Raw genomic sequence first — 20,778 nt, 5'->3', positions numbered from 1 at the left:
TAGATTCTCTACCATCTGTGCCACCAGGGAAGCCTATCTTGTATGTTTCTTGTAATCATCCATTCCTGGTTGGCGATTACAGTGTAGGCAGTGGTTGGACTCATTACTATTGAGTTTTTATTGTTTTTAGTCCTTTCTCTGGCAAGAGCTGGAAGACAGATCTATATAGTCAGCCTTCTGTATCTGTGGACTCTTCGTGTATTCAACCAACTGCAGATGAAAAATACTCAGAAAAAAATTCCAGAAAGTTCCAAAAAGCAAAACTTGAATTTGCTGCACACTGGCAGTTATTTACATAGCATTTACATTGTATCAGGTATTATAAGCATCTATTTCTGCTTTATTGACTATGCCAAAGCCTTTGACTGTGTGGATCACAATAAACTGTGGAAGATTTTGAAAGAGATGGGAATACCAGACCACCTGACCTGCCTCCTGAGAAACCTGTATGCAGGTCAGGAAGCAACAGTTAGAACTGGACATGGAACAACAGACTGGTTCCAAATAGGAAAAGGAGTACGTCAGGGCTGTATATTGTCACCCTGCTTATTTAACTTATATGCAGAGTACATCACGAGAGATGCTGGGGTGGAGGAAGCACAAGCTGGAATCAAGATTGCTGGGAGAAATATCAATCACCTCAGATATGCAGATGACACCACCCTTATGGCAGAAAGTGAAGAAGAACTAAAGAGCCTCTTGATGAAAATTGGAGAGTGAAAAAGTTGGCTTAAAGCTCAACATTCAGAAAACTAAGATTATGGCATCTGGTCCCATCACTTCTTGGCACATAGATGGGGAAACAGTGGAAACAGTGGCTGATTTTATTTTTCTGGGCTCCAAAATCACTGCAGATGGTGATTGCAGCCATGAAACTAAAAGACGCTCCTTGGAAGGAAAGTTATGACCAACCTAGATGGCATATTAAAAAGCAGAGACATTACTTTGTCTACAAAGGTCCGTCTAGTCAAGGCTATGATTTTTCCAGTAGTCATGTATGGATGTGAGAGTTGGACTATAAAGAAAGCTGAGTGCTGAAGAATTGATGCTTTTGAACTGTGGTGTTGGAGAAGACTCTTGAGAGTCCCTTGGACTGCAAGGAGATCCAACCACTTCATCCTAAAGGAAATGAGTCCTGGGTGTTCATTGGAAGGACTGATGTTGAAGCTGAAACTCCAATATTTTGGCCACCTGATGTGAACAGGTGACTCATGTGAAAAGACCCTGATGTTGGGAAAGATTGAAGGTAGGAGGAGAAGAGGACAACAGAGGATGAGATGGTTGGATGGCATCCCCTAAGTTTGGATAAACTCCAGGAGTTGGTGATGGACAGGGAGGCCTGGCCTGCTGTGGTTCATGGGGTCTCAAAGAGTCGGACATGACTGAGCAACTGAACTGAATTGAACTGAGAGGTGAAAGCGTATGGGAAGATGTGCATCAGTTTATATGCAAATACTGCACCATTTTTTATAGGGGACCTCCATGAATTTTGGTATCTGCAGGGAGTCCTGGTACATATAAATACATATATGTTTCTTTTTCTCTTAAGTATGTTTTAAAAATCAAGTATAATTGATTTTTTAACTTAAATTAGAATTGCAGAATTTTCATTTAACTTCTTTGCTTTTCATACTCTTTCCTTTTTCAATGAAAAGTTTTGGTTAGTGTATGTTAACATACACTAATATGTATTGATATATTAACTAATGTGTGAAAACATGTAATATTACTATTATTAGCATACACTAATGCTAATAATATATTGTATCAGCATTATTACTTTGAAATTGTTATGTATTTACATTTAACTTTGAACTACTGTATATATAATGTGATAATGCTAATATATAAATTGTAAATAATAACTAAGATATATTAAGTATACTAATATATTAGATAATACACAAATAAAACAGCTCATTATCATGTATTAGTAAACTAGTGAGTTTGTAACAGTTTTAGATTAGTTAATGCACACACACACATAAATGTTTCGAAATAATAGTGCTGATATCATTAGTAACAGACTTGTTCATTTGCTGAGTCCTGTCTGACTCTTTGCAACCCCATGAACTGCAGCACACCACGTTTTCCTGTCCTTCACTATCTCCCAGAGCTTGCTCAAACTCATGTCCATTGAGTTGGTGATGCCATCCAACCATCTCGTCCTCTTTTGCCCCCTTCTCCTGCCCTCAATCTTTCCCAGCATCAGGGTCTTTTCTGACTGGATGAAATTTAAGTTTTCTCTGTAGTCCCCTTTTCCTTAGAAAATATTCCACTGAGAATTCCATCAAAGTACTTTGGACAAGTCACTGAAAACCATTCTTTTCTTTGTATGGTTAGGGCACCAAATTAATCTATATATTCTCACCCCAGTTGGTTTTCAGTTTTTACAGATGCCTTTTTTCTTCTTGATTTCATTTTTTAAAAATATGTAAAACATTTTTGTTTCCAAAGTCAAAACCACAGTATAGAGTCTGCCTAGAAAAGTCTCGTGTTACCTCCCTTCTCTGAAGGCAAGTCCTTTCATTTGTTCTTAATTTTCCTTCCAGTGTTTCTTTTGCAAATATATTTCCTTTTAGAAATTATGTTAAATAGAAAAAAACTTAACATCTTTTTCAATGAAGTTCCACTAGCTTTTCTACATTTTTTGGTTATTATTTGTTTTAAAAGACTAGTATTATAAAGGTTTTATCATACCTACCTGTGTCAAGCGTAAAAGAACAATCCAAACATTCTTTGGCAGATGACACTGTTTAGCTTCTTTTAAGAAATGTATCTCCCTCTTCAATGAGTTTGGTACATTCGGGAAACAGACTGCAAACTAAAGTGAAATAGAAAGATTTCTTCTAATTTCCATTTGTTGTCTGAGGCTGAGAAAATATCTAACAGAAGTTATTTTACAAAGATGAGTCTGAGAAAAAAATTCCTTGAATTAAACCATAATGAAAAAGAATATGAAATAGAATACATATGTGTGTGTTTATATATACCTGAATATCTTTGCTGTATAGCAGAAACTAACACAATACTGTAAATTAATTATGTGAAGTGAAAGTCACTCAGTCATGTCCCCAACTCTTTGCAACCCCATGGACTGTGCATTCCATGAAATTCTCCAGGCCACAATACTGACGTGGGTCGCTATTCCCTTCTCCAGGGGATCTTCCCAACCTGGGGATTGAACCCAGGTATCCCTCACTGCAGGCGGATTCTTTACTTTCTGAGCCAGCAGAGAAGCCCTGGTGTATAAACAGCAAGATGAGAAAGACATTTTTTTAAAAGTTATTAAGAACCATGAAACTCCAGGTGTCCCCTGTGTGTTGTCCTCTGTTGACTTTTTAATTCATTCTCTGCTTCCTTCATAGTCATGCTCATAGGCGTCAACTTGAGAAATTCTAGAGCCTCAAAATGAACATGGCCAAAATTGTGTTCATAACATTTGGAAAGAAGGAGGCTTCGCAAAATTAGGAGAATATCAGATAAATTAGAGTTGAAATTGGTAGAACTTAATGCACTTTTGTTAGTAATATTAGAAAATTGTTGTTATTGTTTGGTTTTAACACATATACCAGAGTTACATAAAATGTTGACATTGGGCAACTTGGATGAAGGGTATAAGGGAATACTTTGTACCATCTTTTGAACTCTTATATAAAGCTAAAATTGTTCCAAAGGAAATTTTATTTCACACACACACACATACACACACACTTAGATACACAAAAAGACTTAGAATGCATGAAATACAAAGGGATCCTTAGAGAACTTCAACAAAGTGGTAAGAGAAGTAACCCAACAGAAAAAAGGATTAAATGAAATGCATGCCAAGTAATATACCATTTTTGTTTACCACACAGGCAAAATATATAAGGTTAATATCAAGTGTTAATATAAGGTTGATATCCTGTCTCACAGGATATTAACAGGGAGGCAGGATAGGTTGACCTAATATTCTTGGCTGGCAAGTTGACAGTATCAGTTTAAAATGTTTATTTTAACTAAGTATGTGCATGTGTGTGCTCAGTTGTGTCCGACTCTTTGCGACCCCATGGACTAGCCACCAGGCCCCTCCTTCCATGGGATTTCCCAGGCATGAATACTTGAGTGAGTTGTCATTCCCTTCTCTAGAGGATCTTACCTGCCTGGGGATCAAGCCTGGGTCTCCGCATTGCAAGTGGATTCTTTACCCTCTAAGCCACTGGTGAAACCCTAGATACACTATGGTACATCCATACTGTGGAATGCTACACAGCCATTTGAAAATCATGAGATAGATTTCTGTTGTTTGACATCATCTCCAAGACAAAAATATTAAGTGAAAAAATAAATTGTAAGATAGTAAATGTAGTCTATCATTTGTTTAAAGAAAACAGGCATTGCTATATATCTACATGTTTCTCTCTCTTTTTCCATGTATATGCATAAATAAATATGCAGAAAGCGATCTGGTATATACTCTCTAGTTAGATTTAAATACTGTTATTCCTGGGTAGTGGGAATGGGCAATGTGGTCCAGATGGACTTTTAACATCTGTCTATAACTCAAGGCTTTTACATAATTGATCACAGAGACACAGGAGTGGGGCAGGGTGGGGAATGTCTCAGGCAGCTTGTCGTGAACAGAGAGAATGCTGTCTAGCAGGGGTGGACTCTGAGCTGCTTGTGTCCCTGTGGGGTCCAGTGCAGAGTAAAAATGTGGGATCCTTTGCTCAAAATGCAGGACAAAGTATCATTAAAGGTGCATATGATTTATCATGTATCTTTGTATTGGGCTGGTTTTAGATGCAGACATCAGAACTCATATGAGGACTTAGCTGAATTACACACGTGATATGTCGGGGCTTGTTCCTGGAGTTGTCTCTCAAGCCAGTAGAAGAGACCAGCCTCAGCCAAGTCAGAATGGTTGAGGAGAAAGAGGACCCCACTCCCCACTCACAGGCACCGGGGGGCACCCCTGGGCCTGGGGACAATCACAGCCAGGACAGACCCTCATGGACCCTGGGGATCCCATTTGTCTGCTGGGCCTACCAGAACCTCCTTCTCATCAAACACCTGACTGAAACAGCCGGGCTGGTCACAAAGTCTAGGGGAGCCAAGCTGCCACGTCCACAGTAGACAGCACCCAGCAAGGATCCTTAAATCTCCAAGCTGGGAAGCCCGGGTACCCCAGTAGCCCCAGTAGGGGCTGATCAAGAGGCTCCCCTCCCACCAAGGTGAGTGATGGCTTTGCTTACGCAGGATGCTGTGATACCAGCACTTGCCTATCCCTGTCAGTCAGGGAGGCACAGACTGCCTGGCGAAGCCCTCCCCAGAGGCCACAGGAGCCAGGGCCAGTGTGAGCTGAGGCCCCAGGTCTCCAGTATGCCTTGCATTGTCCCTCAACCTTCAATTACTAAACACAAATCCAAAATGAAAATTGTTCAGAGTCAGAGCATTAAACCCAGGTGCAGGGTCCTCCCAGCGCCGGGTTGTATAGCTGCAGCGCTGGCACACCAAGGAAGGTAGCCTGGGTGGGTCAGAGGGTTTTGTTTTTAAGATGGGAGACATTAGGGGAAGCATGAATTTTGAGAGGTAGAATCCTTTAGCTGAGGGAGGACAAAGGTGATGGCGGGAGAACTGATAGGGCCAGCCCCCCAAATGGGATTCCTAACCCAGCGGGAGGGAGCGAGGAGAAAAGCAGGTGTTAGAGTGTGTGTGTGTGTGTGTGTGTGTGCGCGTGCGCACATGCTCAGTCATGTCCAACTCTTTGAGACCCCATGGACTGTAGCTCACCAGGAGTTGGTTGTCATACCCTCCTCCAGGGGATCTTCCCAACCCAGGAATCGAACTCAGATCTCCTGCATTGTAGGCGGAGTCTTTACCATCTGAGCCACCAGGGAAGCCCAAGAATACTGGAGTGGGTTGCCATTTCCTTCTCGGGGGATCTTCCCTACCCAGTGATTGAACCCACATCTCTTGTGTCTCCTGCATTTGGTGGCAGGGTCTTTACCACATTGCCTCCTGGGAAGCCCGGTGTTAGGGTCAGTGTGTCATATTTGGCAGGAAGATAAGGGAGTTTCCATTCCTCTGTTTCTGTTTTCTCTGTGAAATATGTGCTTGGGCTTGGAGGGGATGGGGATTTCAGTGATCATGATACTGGGAGAATGTAGAAGGCGGGGAACTGAGCTGTGAAGGAGAGATTGTAGTCCTGGACTCCATGGGATTATGGAGTGCACAGTGGGCTTGGCTGTGTGACATTCAGGAACCTAAAAAGAGAGACCCTGTCTTGTCCTGCTCAGAGAAGTACGGCCCCACTCTTTCTTAGGAGGAGCTCTTCCTACGAAGGATTGTCCTTTATTCTGAATTGAATTTAAAAAGTCCCGTTTTTAGTGTTTCTATGTCCTTTTAAAAAATGAAATGATATTGGTGATATCATGTAATGTTCTTTTGGTATTTTTTTTTTTACTGCGGCAAAATCTATATAAAACTTACAATTTTAACCATCTTTAAGTGTACAGTTCATAATGTTTATTTTAAAATGTTTTCACTTTGCAAAATAAAGTAAGATTAAAAATTGGTCATCCTATATTGTACCCCAGTGGTTTTGTGTGTGTGTGGGTGTGAAATTTTACTGGTCTGTGAAATGAAGAAATGCTATGAGCCTCACAAAGCATTTCTCTGTTAAGTGTTATACAACTCTTATTGGTGGAGGAAAACTCTGAAGCACTTTTTAGAATTTTTAAGATACACTGTAAGAATAAGAGTAGAAGTATTTATTTTATATTGCTCTTCTGATGCTCTGATAAAGTTCTCCTAATTCTAGTATTTTGTGTATATATCCTCTTTTGTGACATCATCAAGACTGTCTCCTTTTCTTCCGCAGTGCCATAATATTTTCCTTTTGTATTTCATGTGTAAACTCACCGCTCATACTATAACACATAACAGTTTTCTAAGGCTATTTTTGGTAATAGAAACATAAATACACATATATAAAACGTGGGTATGGATATAGTTGTTCACTTGGTTAAAGCCGTATTAATAAATGGTTCTAAAAGATTAATAAAGATTTTGTACACATAGTTTTTTTTTTTTCACTCTGAGCCACAGACACCAAAAATCCCACAGGAAGTTGTCTTTTAAGTGTTGCGGTTTTTTAGTTTCCTATTCAGTCTGCATTAGATGACCAGAAATAGTCTGTGCAGTCAAAAGGGATTCTTGGTTAAAGCTTATTGTAATTCTGAAGGAGACTCTCAAATTTGCTTGTATTTCTTCTTATGTAGTTGATCCAGAGGAGCTATAACAAGATCCATACATAGACATTAAAGTTGTGGTATAGTGTGAAACTTTTTTTTTTTTTGATGTTTAGTGGATAAACTCTTCATTGTTAAAGGGGCAACTATCTGAAATTATGCTTTATGCTTTCCACTTCTTATCAAAGCATTTTCTAAGAAATAAACTGTAGGAATGGAGATAGGTTTTAAATTGACAACTAGGTTTTACCTTTATTTTTACAAATGACAAAAACTTTCTCTTCATTCTTTAGAGAATTGGAGATACATTAAAAAAATTGTACAGCTTAATTTAGATATTATAAATACCACTAGAAAAAATTTTAAAGCATACAATTATTGAAATGTTTTTATTAATGTAATTTTTAAAGCATAGTATTCTCAAGCTTAAATTTCTTGCTTAATTTCATTATTTTTAAAACCATGGCAAAAATAAAATAAACTAAAACTGTCATCAGATATATTAGATCTTTGACATATCATTATGTAATCTAGCATTTAACTTAGGTACAGTAGGCCTGGTGAAAAGTGACAAACGAGTAAAGAGGAAAGGTCTCTGCGTTTGTTCTAAACATTTCCAGGTTTAGGTTTGTTAAAGGAATGGTATCTGGTTCTGGGCAGGTCATGCTGACTGCACATCTTATTAAATGGGTAGATTAATAATGTGGAAGGTTTTTCCACAGTCACCTTTGAAAATAAAAAATGAAACGCCACAGTGAAAAAATGTTCATAAGAAATTTTTCATTACAGTTCTGAAGTGAATAAAACAAAAGTCACATCCAACATGACTTTAAAACAAAAATGACTGTAATCATTTCTGTGGGGGGAGGGCAGGGAGAGGAAGAGAAAAGAGAAAGGATTTGATTTGCAGAATGCTTTAAATTCCATAAAAGCGGGAGATCTGAGTTCGATCCCTGGGTTGGGAAGATCCCCCGGAGAAGGGAACGGTCACCCACTCCAGTATTCTGGCCTGGAGAATTCCATGGAATGTGTAGTCCATGGGATCGCAAAGAGTCAGACACGGCTGAACAACTTTCACTTTAGTTCTGTAGCTTCAGGTTGCAAAATGTATGGTATTTTAGTTTGAAATTTTAATTCATTTTTATGTATGATAGGCAGGTATTTCTTCGTTAAGTTAGATTTTCCCTACAGTTGAATTCTAAAGAGGAAACCATCGTTTCTGCTTTTTTCCATTTCTTGTGTACCTTTTGCGGCACTGTACTAGGTTCTTTAGGTTACCATTTGAGAGCTTCACGTTTTACAGAGTGCAGAACAACGAGGGCAGGAGAGGTTTCTGAAATACTCCTTGGTGTCTAGCGAGGCCGTCTGCATTGCGGGCCGGTCCCCTGGACTGTGGACCCAACGTCCTCGCGGCTCTGCCCGGCGCGACCCCTTCCCTTGCCACTGAGAATCCTAGGATTTTTGATGCCCAAAATATGCGTTTGGGATCCCTGTCTACATGGGCTGTTGAAGGTGATGCTGGATCTCTATAAAGGCCTCATGTGGGTGGGCCCTCGGGTGCCCATGATCCCGTGACCAGCGTTCGCGGGGCAGTCGGTCCGTCCACTACGACAGCCTGGAAGCACTTCCCAGCGAGGCTCAGGCAGGCGGGCAGCGGGGGTCGTGGCCAGGGGCGTCTCTCTCCAAGTCGCAAGGGCTGGGTATGGGGGGGCTCGCTCCTCCGGGGCGCTTTCCGCCGGACCGTGCAGCGAACAAACAGGAAACTCCGTCTCCAAGTTACTTCGGAAACTGGGCTTTTCCTTCCGCGACAGGGGTCGCATCCGGACAGGAAGCGGACCGGCCGCTCGCCCCGCGCCCTCGTGGTCCCGCCCCTCCTGCTACGGCCCCGCCCCCGTCGATCGCACCGCCCCAGCCCCCACCCCCAGGCCGGGCATGCTCAGTGGGCCGGGCCGGGCCGGGCCGGCAGGTTTGCGTGGTCGTCCGCGTTTGCCGGCGCCGGCTCAACCCGCCGACGCCACGTCCCGTTGCTGCGGCTCGTTCCCGGAAAGTTACGTACTAAAGCGTCCCCCGAAGACCCGGCGAGCGGATTGCGGGCGGCTGTGGCGGCGGCGGCCCAGAGGCGGCCGAGCGGTGGGCCGACGTGCCCGCGGCTTGGCTGCGGGCGTAGCGCTCGGAAGGAGGCGCCGGCCGGGCGCACTCCGCGGGGAGCCCCGGGCGGGGCGGGCGCGGCGGGCGCGGCGCGGACTTTTGTCCGAGTTCAGTCCCCTCCCTGTGGGCTGGGCCTCTCCGGCGCCCCAGCCCCCGCCCCGCTCGCTCCCGGGAGATGTTTATCTGGGCCGCGGCGTGAGGAGCCGGCGGCTGGCGGCGGGGAGTCTCGGGTCCGAGGATCGTTGCGCGGCGCGGGAGAGACAAGATGTCCGCCAGGGCCGCGGCCGCCAAGGTGAGCGCCGCGGGGAGCGTCCGCTGGGGGCCTTTCTTCCTCTGCCCGCGGGCTGCCGGGCTGGCGTGGAGGGGGCGGGCGGCGGGGCCGGGGCCGGCCGGGGCCCGGGCAGGTGCACTGCGGCGGCGTCGCTGCCCGGTCCCGACTCCAGCCCCGGCCCGCGGCGGGAGGGAGCAGGGCGGGCGGGGACGCGCAACAGGTCCCGCCGGGAAGCCGGGCGCGGGGCGCGGCGGGCGGGCCGGGGCCACCCCGGCGGCTGCAGTCTTTGCGGGAGTGGTTGGTCCCTGGTGAAACCGTGTGGTTTCGGTCTGATGTCACTGTCGCTGGTATGCGCGCGCCCGCGACACGGCTTTGGGACGGCACTCAGCCTCTGTGGAGTATGTTGGTTCTTTTCGCTGTTTTATTTATTTAAGGTGACATTTGAAAAACTAACTTCCTAACACTTTTTAAGAGTTTAATTCGAGTTACACTTTCAAAAGTACCGCACATTGCACTTAAAAATGGACAGTAACTTTAAAAAATAAAAGTTGGCAAAGATCCGTGGGTTCGTTAAAAAAGTAACGTTTTCCTGTTAGTTTTTTCATATGCTTTGAAGTACTGTGCCATTTTCTCAGTGCTTTCAAGCCAGTTCGTATGTTACATGAAAAAGCTGAAGTTCCTAAAAATCAGTTAATATTCTCCTCTCCTTTTGTACAGCTTAATCTTTTCCATCGTAAACGGTTGCGGGAATGCAGAAATATGAAGAGTAAAAATCTCGCTTAAAATCAGTTTATTACTTTAAGTAGTATCAGGTGCTTAAGCGGGTGCTGGCTTCATGTTTTTGCTTGGTTTTTTTCTTTTCTGTTTGAGATGTTTTATTCATAGCATCTTGGACCGGGCATAATTAGGCCCTAAAGTTTCTGAACTCAAGACTGTTTTTTGGCTGGAAGTTAGCGGTTACGTTTAGCAGTGAGTAAATTCTTGTAAGGAATTTAGTGTTCTCTCTTTAAGAAAACTTTTATGTGTACTTTTATTGCTCTACATTGATAAACACCAATCTAAAGGTAAAACTTGATCTAAAGACTTAGAATAAAAGGCAAATTTTCGCATAATTTTAAAATAGTCTTACACTATTTACTTTCCTGGGACTTCCTTTTCGGGGAGGAGAGGCTTTGTTGCCATATTATAGAGAACGTCACTGTGTTCCTGTAGTGTGCTCTCTGGCACTTGATATCCAAAAAGGATATTTCACTTACGGAGAGAAATAAGTTTTCAGTGGATTGCCATAGTAGAATGATGCTTTAGAAAGAGTCATACTTTTCCTCATGAATTATGGTGTTGAGATTTTATGGCATATTAACAAGTATCACTAGTTAAACATTACGTTTTTGGACGTTTGCATTCTTAAATATTTGAGTAGAATGTCAGTTGAAAGCTTATTTTTCTAAAATGCTGTGTTTTGGGACCACCGTTAAATCTTATATAGAGAAGGGCCATAAAAGATGGGGGAAATGAAATAATAACCAACCAAGTCACATTTAATTTTCTAAGATGATTAAAATGCTTAATAAGAACCAGGCTGTGTATGTACTCAGTAGTTTACATGTGATATTTTTGTTTCCCCTACTTCTGTTTAAAAAAAAAAAAACCATGAATTTGCAGCTTGCTTTTCTTGCTTTTAGCATAATAGTTTGTAGAACTCTCAGTCAGTATCTTTGATTCTATATTCTTTGTAATGATTGAATATTTTTCCATTCCATGAATAGGCTGCAGATGGTTACTGATACACATTTAACTTGTTTCCAGGATTTTGTAATAAATAGCCTTATATTTTTCTGCGTGTGTGTAGTAGTACTGTGTGTCACGTTGTTAAAAATGGAATTTCTGAATCAAAGGGTATGTATGTGCATTTAAAATTCTGATATATACCACTAAATCTTTCTCCAAAAAGGTTGTACCTAGGAAAAATACAGCGATTGTTGGTAACTTTAAAGGACATAAAATTTCAGTAAGTGAAATGAGAAAATACAGACTCTGAATGGGGAGGATATTGTAGAAAAGATCACATTTCCTAGAGTTGGTATATAAATGTTAATACAATTCCAAATAAAATTCCAGTGTGGTATTCTAGAAAACTTAATGTGTTGATGAGAAAGTTTATCTGATAAAATAAATGGATAATAACTGTCAAAGTTCAAAAAAAGAAGCCTTATTAGAAAATCTAATGTGTTATAAATTCAGAGTCATTGAAGCAGTCTTTTAGTTCAGGAATGGACATTGGAATCGCAGAGTCCAGAAATATCTGTGTGTTTACGAGTTTTTAGTGATTATGGTCATCAGCATTTAATGTGTGTTAGCTATTGTTCTAAGTGCTTAATATGAATTAACTGATTTAATTCTCATAGTATCCCTATGAAATGAGCACTGCTGTTATCCCCTGTTTATGGATGTGGAAATTGAAACAGATAAGGTAACTTCCCTAAATTCACCTAGCCTACAGGAGAGGAAATTGAGACTGTGATAAAAATATCATCGTAGATTTCTGGAGAAAGGATGGATTAGTATAGGGTGCTGGGACTGTTGACTATCCTTTGAAAATATATATGTTGTTTCTGCCCTTAGGCCATCCCCACCCCACCAAAAAAAAATCCGTTTGAAAAATATGCAGAGAAGATAAATCATAAAACACTAGAAGAAAGTGTAGGAGGCTTAAAAAAAGCCCTCAGTGGAAAGGGCTTCTCTGTGCATATTAACTTCAGAAATAAAGGAAAAGTTTTAATCTGTGATATATATTTGAATTTGCAAACAGAATCACTAGTGTACCTGATGCAAATGATTCAAAAGTTGAAACCAGGAATTTGAGGGTAGTTCTGTCTCACCAAGGAATTGTTTAATTATGTGAGAAAATGACAGGAATAGTTAGAGACATTTCCATTGGTTGAATCACGGAGTGTGAAGGAAGTTCAGCTTGTGGACTCAAGCTGTTCACTCCAGAGGAAACAATAAAATGTAGCATTGTTCTGTTACAGATTTTGCTGCTTAAAAGTTTCCATTTTGTCTCAAAAAGAATTTTTTTCCCAGAATTTTCCAAAATTTTCGTGTACTTTACTATGGAAATTATTTTCGCCACTTAGTAGGAATTGATTTATTGTATCCTTAATAGCTGATCATTTGAAAGTTAAAAACTGTAGAATATAGCTAAATGAATGAAAATAATTACAAAATTAATCCTTGTAGATAGGAATTGTCTTGAGTGGCTGTTATGACATAGTTTTAGTTTTGGTACTTTGTGATTGGTGTGTATTTGCTTTGGGGAAGCCCTCTTGCTACTTTAAAGGTAAACTGAAAACTCACCTTGCTTTATGAAAATTCACTTGATTGTGTCTTTCAGTGTTTATTGAGCTTCACTGTGGTAATATTTTTCTGTACCTATCAAGTTTGTATAATTTATTTTTAATTGAAAGATAATTGCTTTACAAGATTTTGTTGTTTTTTATCAAATACCAACATGAATCAGCCATAGGTATACATGTGTCCTGTTTTTAACTAGAAATATTTTTATAGTATCTAAGGGAAAGATGTTTAATTTTTATGTTAGTGTGTTTGACATTGTAGACGCTTATGGTTAGAATTGTCCTTTATATCCTTGGTTGATAATCCCTGACCACATTTACAGCTCTCCAGTTCATTTTAGGACAGTTCCATTAGATAGGTGCTTTTCAGATTGCGCAGTGCTGCCCCCCCAGATTGTTCAGTAGCAGAAATTGCTCTGTGCTATTAGGAAAGACCCTTTTTTCGTTTCCTTTTTGAGAACGGTGATGATTTCATTTTAGGGACTTGAAAACTTTAATTTGGTATTTAAGAAAGATCGATGCTGTGTTTTGGTGACTGTCAGTAAGTGACAGAAGTCAGCCATCCACACCTACAAGTCATGCGGTTAAGACCCGTCTGTAGTTCTCAAAGCTGTGGGCTAGTAGATGGAGTCCCCTTTCCTGTTTGGTTTGAAGGAAAAAGTTTACAGTAGTTTCACTTCTTTTTTTCAATCCTGTTAACAATGTACTGGCTCTGACTTTTACTTGCTCTTTAATCTTTTTTCTATTAGAGACCAAATGTAAACTCAGTGTCATTCTAAGAATAGAACTGAGTATAAACAAGACAGCAGTATGTTGCTAAGGAAAATGTCATTAAAAATAATAATTTTGGTGAAAAATTTGGAAATGTAATCCTATTTATTGATGTAGCTCTGGCATGATAAAAATTAAATCTAATGAAAGACCCGGAGTAGGACTGTAAATCTTAAGTGTGGTGCCACTGGTCCCTGGCTGCCTAGCCACCGCTCACCGCAGGCCCTGTGTGGTCACCCACTCAACGGCCAACACTTACTGAGCCTCCTGGGGCTGGAGACTAGCTGGGGGACGAGCAGATTTCTTTTTTATTAGTAGAGTTTTTGATCAAATGTTAAGATTAAAAGATAATTTCTATTATGATATTTCTGAAATATTTGCCTTGAACTTGCTTTGCATCTCTGAATTTTGGAAGGTAATCTTGAAAAATCCCTGTAGCTTAACTTTTAAATCTTGTAGAAAGAGACATTAGAACAGTTCACCAAGTTTTGAATCTAAGATGGGCCTGTTTCAGTACAGTATTTCTAATACAAGTCAGCAATAAAAACAGGCCTTTTGCTATTCGTGACCTAGAGTACTTCCTAATTTATTTATTGCAGCCAAGAGTGGGTTCAAGTTGCTCCTTGATGGGCTAGCCAGGTGCTTGATTTCCATGCCTTCTTAAACAAATCCTTAGTAATAAAATGTGTGTGGGGACTACAGGGGTAGAGAATTCCATTTTATATCCTAGAAGTGGATGAAAATAGTGACTCAGAGCACTGTTTTAACATGATAAAACCAATGTTGCCAAAATATGTACCATAAAATACCATTTGAGATTTAATGTGTTAAATACTGAATCTCAGAAAGCCCTTAACTTTGGGATGTATCAGAAGACAGGTTTTTATTTGTGTGTAGGTGCATTTCAGTATATGTCAGAACACCCTAACTCACTTAACGTTGGTAGCATGCTGGGAAATGAGTTGATTGATGAGTGGTCTCAATCATTCTAGTGTATCGTGCCCAGAGGGAGCTGAAGATTGGAATGAATATTACTTGGATACTAATTAGGAACATAAGATTACCATATATCTGGTTTAATTTTAAATTGTTTTTTTTATTATCTGAAATATTTTTTGTTTTTTAAAATAGTCTACATCCCAAAGAGTGAAAGTTCATTTTATTTCTTGGCTGTTTTAGGAATTTTCACTCTTTTCAAATTGTCATTAGTGATCTTTTGAATTTGTGCACAGTTTTGATAAGTGAATTAAACTTGATTTATGATTGTCCTCTCAGTTCAGTTCAGTCGCCCAGTCATGTCTGACTCTTTGCGACCACATGAACTGCAGCATGCCAGTTCTCCCTGTCCATCACCAACTCCCGGAGTTCACCCAAACCCATGTCCATCGAGTCGATGATGCCATCCAACCATCTCATCCTCTGTCGTCCCCTTCTCCTCCTGCCCTCAGTCTTTCCCAGCATCAGGGTCTTTTCCAGTGAGTCAGCTCTTCACATCAGGTGGCCAAAGTATTGGAGTTTCAGCTTCAACATCAGTCCTACCAATGAACACCCAGGACTGATCTCCTTTAGGATGGACTGGTTGGATCTCCTTGCAGTGCAAGGGACTCTCAAGAGTCTTCTCCAATTCAGTACATAATGCTAAAATTTAGGAGGCCCTCAGTAATGGTGTTCTTTTTTGTTAGTTCAGTGAGCATTAGTTGAGCACAGTTTGTTTTATATCCCTGTCCTCTAAAGGCTTATAGTTTCTAGTTGGTCTATACTGTCATAATCAGTTGTGAAATATGTCATTTTTAAGAGCAAAATAATTTTGCGTTTTTCTCTCTAAACACACTTGAGGTCTTCTTACTGATACAATAGCATAGCTCTCTGGTGTGCTTTTTTGGTTGGGGAATATCATGGAATCCTATCTAGAGCTTGGACTTGGTGTAACACATGAGCTTTTGCATTTTCTTTTGTTAATTAAAAAACAATTTCAGTTCACTCTAGATACATTCAGGTATGTATTGTATGCATGCATTTGGTGAAAGTCTGAATAGGACAAAAAGGTTAAGAATTACAAAGCAATTCTAATTTATTTATATGTTGAATGTACTGAAATGGAAAATGGACAGTAAGCTGTCTGTCACTGTTGTTTAGGGTCTAGCCAGCTCTGAAATACTAACAGTTTGGAGTTGGGAAACTGTTTTCTATATTCAGCAGGTATTCTCTGCTAGCCTAGTGTGTACCAGGCACTGTTGTGAGTGGTAGAAGTAGAGCAGTGACATCACTGTGCTGTACTTACGGGCTGTTTTAATGCTATAAATGATGGTGGGCACTGGCATCCCCAGCAGGCCATTTCTGTCATAACCTGCTTTCTCCAGAGATCACAAGAATCTTCCATAGTACTTATTTTCTAGTTTTCCTTTATAATTTTACCACTTAAACATTCTGTAAACACTGTGGTTTTGCCTGTGAACTTTACACAAACAGACTCTTCCGGTGTGGATTCTATTGTGTATGGCTTCTCTTGCTCAGTGTGGTGTCTGTTAGTTGATGGGTGTTGAGGGTGACTAGTTCATTAGCTTTCATTGTAGTTGTGGATAAAATTCATAGTGTTCCTTTTTAGGGAGGACTTACTGCCAGATTGGTTTCTGGAAAGAGCAGTTTGAATTGGACTTCTGTGGGGTTTTGAAGAAAAATGTGTAGTTTACTAAAGGGCAAGAATTAGATAAGTATATTGGCTAGGCACAATATACTTGCCTATACTTTGGCTAGGACACAAAAAGTATGTGAAAAATAAGCTGCTTTTGGTGTTCAGAGGATGTTACTTTGAAAAGTCAGTTTTAATTTTGAGGGCATTTTATGACTGAGGTCTTAAAATCCATTAAAGTGTATTTTTGAAGTATCCATTCACCTGACGCAGATGAGACCAGTAAAAGCCCTGACGGGGAGAAATATGTGCTTTGGCAAAAACAAGTACACACAAGTGTACTTTTCAAAGTATAATCATAGGAAGTCTTTCCCAGTGGTGTCCTGTAAAGGAACTTTGGAAGATTTATATGTTGTTTTTCTTTTTTAAATAGTGATACATGTAGGGATATTTAATTAAACATATACCAACCCATATTTTGATACTGTATTTCCTGTATAGTCAGAAGATAGTGGCCATGGCAAGCAGATTTACATTCTAGGCATAAATATGAGAAATGTGTATTAATAATAAATAAAAGCCGCCTAATACTGAGTGCTGTTTCCATGACAGTACTAAGCTAACTGTTTTATGTGCATTGTCTCATCTGATCTTAGCAATTGTAGGCACTCCGAGGACCTCTGTTTCATAGGTGAGGAATCTGAGGTTAACTTACTGCTCTGGCTAATGGCATACTTGATTCTAGGCTTTGTAATTCACACATGCACGTGCTATTACGTTCCTGTGTTGTAAGGAGTGTCAGGGAGAGGAGGAGGGAATGGTGTTAGGTGCATTGTGACTCATAGGAGTCGGACCAGAGGGTGGAAGAGAGGGTGCAGTGCAGTCAGACCGCAGGAGCTGCTCTGAAGGAAGGGTGTTTGCGCAACCCCAGCAGATTGTTACTGGCCTGGAGGAAGGCAGGCCCAAATTGTCTGGTTTTTCAGGACAGGTCGGAAACCCAGATTTTATGTAAATTACTTTGACTTACATGTTGCCAGCTGACTTCATTTTTTTTTTTTTTAATACTTTTTTATTGTGAAACTTAATATCTAGTAAAAGCACAGAAAGCATGTGTACATTAGTGAATTACCACAAAGTGAATGCCCATGTAAACACCACCCAGGTCAGGGCATACAACATTGCAGGCTCCTCACTTCCTCCCTCGCCCCTACCTGACAGCATCCCTACCTGGCAGCATTATCCTGCCAACAGAGCTGCTGTCCTGACCCTAAGACCCCTGTGTTAGGCTCTTCCTGCCAACTGCATTCTTTCCCCAAGACAGGCAGTGTTCTATGGTTTAAAGATTTGTGTGTTGTGGCATTATGAATTCATTCATCTTCATATCTGTTTAGTATTCTATTGTGTAACTGTACTACAGTTTATTTTACTGTTGATGGACATTTGGGGTGTTTTCTAATTTGGAGTATTAAGAATAATGCTCCCATGAACACTTGGATCGCTCTCTTGGTGAACATGTGAACATATTTCTCTAAGATGTATTTAGAGATGGAATTGCTCCTGGATTGTTTAGTGTGTCTTTAATTTTAGTAGACAGTGTCTTCTCTAGAGAGATTATACCGGTTTATACTCATCATCATCAGTGAATGAGACTTTCTGTTGCTCTGCATTTTCACAAAGACTTGGTATTATCAGACACTTTAATTTTAGTCCTTCTGGTTGGTCTTTAGTAAATCTCACTGAAGTTTTCATTTTCTTTTTATTTTTTTGACGAGATGAAGTTGAGCAACTTTTCATGTTAATGGCCTGTTTGAGTCTTTTGCCTATTTTTCTTTAGAATTATCTTCTTACTGGCTTGCTTCATTTTTTATTTTTGGGTAAAAGCTAGTTGATTATATGTGTTGTAGGTGTATTTTCCAATGTGATGGTTCTCCTGATGGTCTTTTGATGAAGCTCTTAATTTGCATGTGGTCCGAGAGTCGAGGCACAGAGAGAGACCAGTAGGGGACCAGAGAGGGATCTGTCTCCAGACCACACCTGCGCAGAGAGGGGTCAGGCAGTGTAAGAACTGAGAAGGTTGTCATTGAATAACCTTGTGTGTTTGTCCCTGTATCCTGAGTTCAGGCTCTGGAATTGGCATCTTGAGTCCACCAGTTAACACTGTGTTCTCCTCTTATAGGGGAGAGCGTGGTCCCAGTGCGCACAGTCAGGGTGCTGGCCACTCCACTTAGTGCCTGAAGCAGGGGCACTATCCTGTTAGCTGGCATTCTCAGTGGAGCCCGTCTTAATAGCAGGGAAGAGGCGTATGGGAATTACGATATTTCTGTGTGTGTACACTCACACAAACATCTACTTATTCTGTATATTCGTGTGTGTGTACTTGTTTATTTAATATGGGATGGAGGTTGGTTGAGCCCCAGACCAGTAAGATGTGCTGCGGTTCCAGAGGAAGTTACTCAGTTGCTTTTGAAAATGTTTTTACAATAACGCTGAGGAAGAGTTGCAGTCTTTATTCTGATGAATTAGGGATTAGAGATGAAGAACTATCCCTACTTCAGTGCACCCGGTCCAGTTGGATTACATGTCCAGTATGGTGAATGACCAATTAGCAAATTCCTTTTCACCTGAGCACCTTGTATTTCTCCACTTGTTCCATCTGTATTGTCTACCATTCACATCCCTCTCCTCTAACACACAGACATAGACACACGTGAACACATGATGGGGCTTCCCAGATGGCGCTAGTGGTAAAGAACCCATCTGGCAATGCAGGAAACCTCAGAGATGCAGGTTTGATCCCTGGATTGGGATGATCCCCTGGAGGAGGGCATGGCAACCCACTTCAATGTTCTTATCTGGAGAATCCCCATGGACAGAGAAGCCTGGTGGGCTGCAGTCCATAGGGTCACTTAGCACGCACACACATATAATATATATCACACCTCTTCTCCCTTTGTTGTTCTTGTTCACTTGCTAGGTCGTATCCAACTCCCTGCAGCCCCATGGACTGCAGTACTCCAGACTTCCCTATCCTTCACTGTCTCCCAGAATTTGCTCAGATTTATGTCCATTGAGTAGGTGATGCCATCCAACCACCTCATTCTGTCACCCCTTCTCCTTTTGCCCTCAGTCTTTCCCAGCATCAGAGTCTTTTCCATTGAGTCTTTTTAAATGGCCCCAGTACATGTGCTCCTCCTAAAACTCCTCTGCATCTTAATTGCCTTTACAAGTAAAGACCAAAGTTCATAATAAAATCAATAAACTCCTACAGGATTATTTGGCCCCTGCCTACTTCTGTAGCCTCACCTTGCATCTCCCCCACCTTGGGCTCCGTTCTCAACCTGCGCTGTCCTTTTGAGCAGGTACTGAACTTCCTGCCTGTTTGTCTTTAGTTCGTCTCATGGCTTGCATTCTTTCCTTTATAATATTTAAGCCTGTGATAATAGGTTGAGTTGTGGCATTTCTTAATCATTCGATTCTCCCATTAGACTTTAAGCTCCATGAGAACAAAGGTCATCTTGGTGTGTCTCGTTATCACCGAGCTTAACACAGTGTTGAGCACGTAATAAATGTAGATATTGTGAAAGTATAATTCAGAAAGTGCTTTCGTACCCTAGGGCTATTGCACATACTGTTTTCTCCACCTGGAAGGAACGAGGATCCCTCGTTCACCCAGCATTTGTGCCAATTCATTTTTCTTCAAACAACTGATTATCAGCTTATTAAATAAGCCCATTTCAGCATCTGCATTGGTGACTTCATCCCTGACTCCTGGTCCAGTCCTGGTGGAGGTGGTCTACTTAATTATGTCTCAGAAGGACCTGCTGGTCAAGAGTGTCTGCGGAGCCTCTTTTGAAAGCCACCCCACATTTTAGGACCTTCCCCACCAGGTTTCCTTGTAGCTGTTCTCAGGGTCTTGGTATGCACCCAAACCGGTCCTTCCAGTTTGAGGTGCTTTTCCTTTGTGTGTCTGGTCAGGTCAGTGTTGAGGTTGCTGAAGATGATTGTGATTCGATAAACTGCCATTTCTAGTCTGCCAGGTTCTTCCTGCATTTTAAAAAGCAAGGTCAAAGCTAGGCTTCCAGACAACCTTGTTCCTCTGGGTGTGCCCTCAGCTGGGAGTGGCTGTTTCTCTGCTGGAGCGGCCAGATCTCTGGCCCAGCTCTTCTCCACGAGAGCCTTGCTCTGAGCCCAGAAAACACCCTGTGCTCTCCCTGTCCTGTCCTGCACAACAGTGTGTTACCTCTTGTCTGCTGCCTATTTGATTAGAGTCTGAGGCCGCTTCTAGACCAGGGGCACAGTTTTCTCTCTGGTGCTCATTACTACTCATAGACCAGGTTACATTTAGCCTAGAAACTCGCAGAAGTTGCTGTG

At 41.3% G+C, this 20,778-nt stretch overlaps 1 protein-coding gene across 8 annotated transcripts in view; it reads left to right on the top strand.

The window, feature by feature from the left end:
* Window positions 1–20,778, top strand: part of TJP1 (tight junction protein 1) — a 259,464-nt gene that overhangs the window by 138,361 nt on the left and 100,325 nt on the right. The window contains exon 1 of one of the 8 annotated variants that reach the window (XM_070775276.1): window positions 9,507–9,675. The exons of the other annotated variants lie outside the window; for them this stretch is intronic. Within the exon in view, the coding sequence (XP_070631377.1) occupies window positions 9,649–9,675 (27 nt within the window). The 5' untranslated portion in view covers window positions 9,507–9,648. Of the gene's footprint in view, window positions 1–9,506; window positions 9,676–20,778 lie in introns of those variants that run through there. 8 annotated transcript variants of the gene reach the window in all.

This window comes from Bos indicus, chromosome 21 (genome assembly GCF_029378745.1).
Source record: "Bos indicus isolate NIAB-ARS_2022 breed Sahiwal x Tharparkar chromosome 21, NIAB-ARS_B.indTharparkar_mat_pri_1.0, whole genome shotgun sequence".
NCBI lineage: Eukaryota > Metazoa > Chordata > Mammalia > Artiodactyla > Bovidae > Bos > Bos indicus.
The sequence above is the reverse complement of the archived record's forward strand: the minus strand, read 5'-3'. Positions and strand labels throughout refer to the sequence as shown.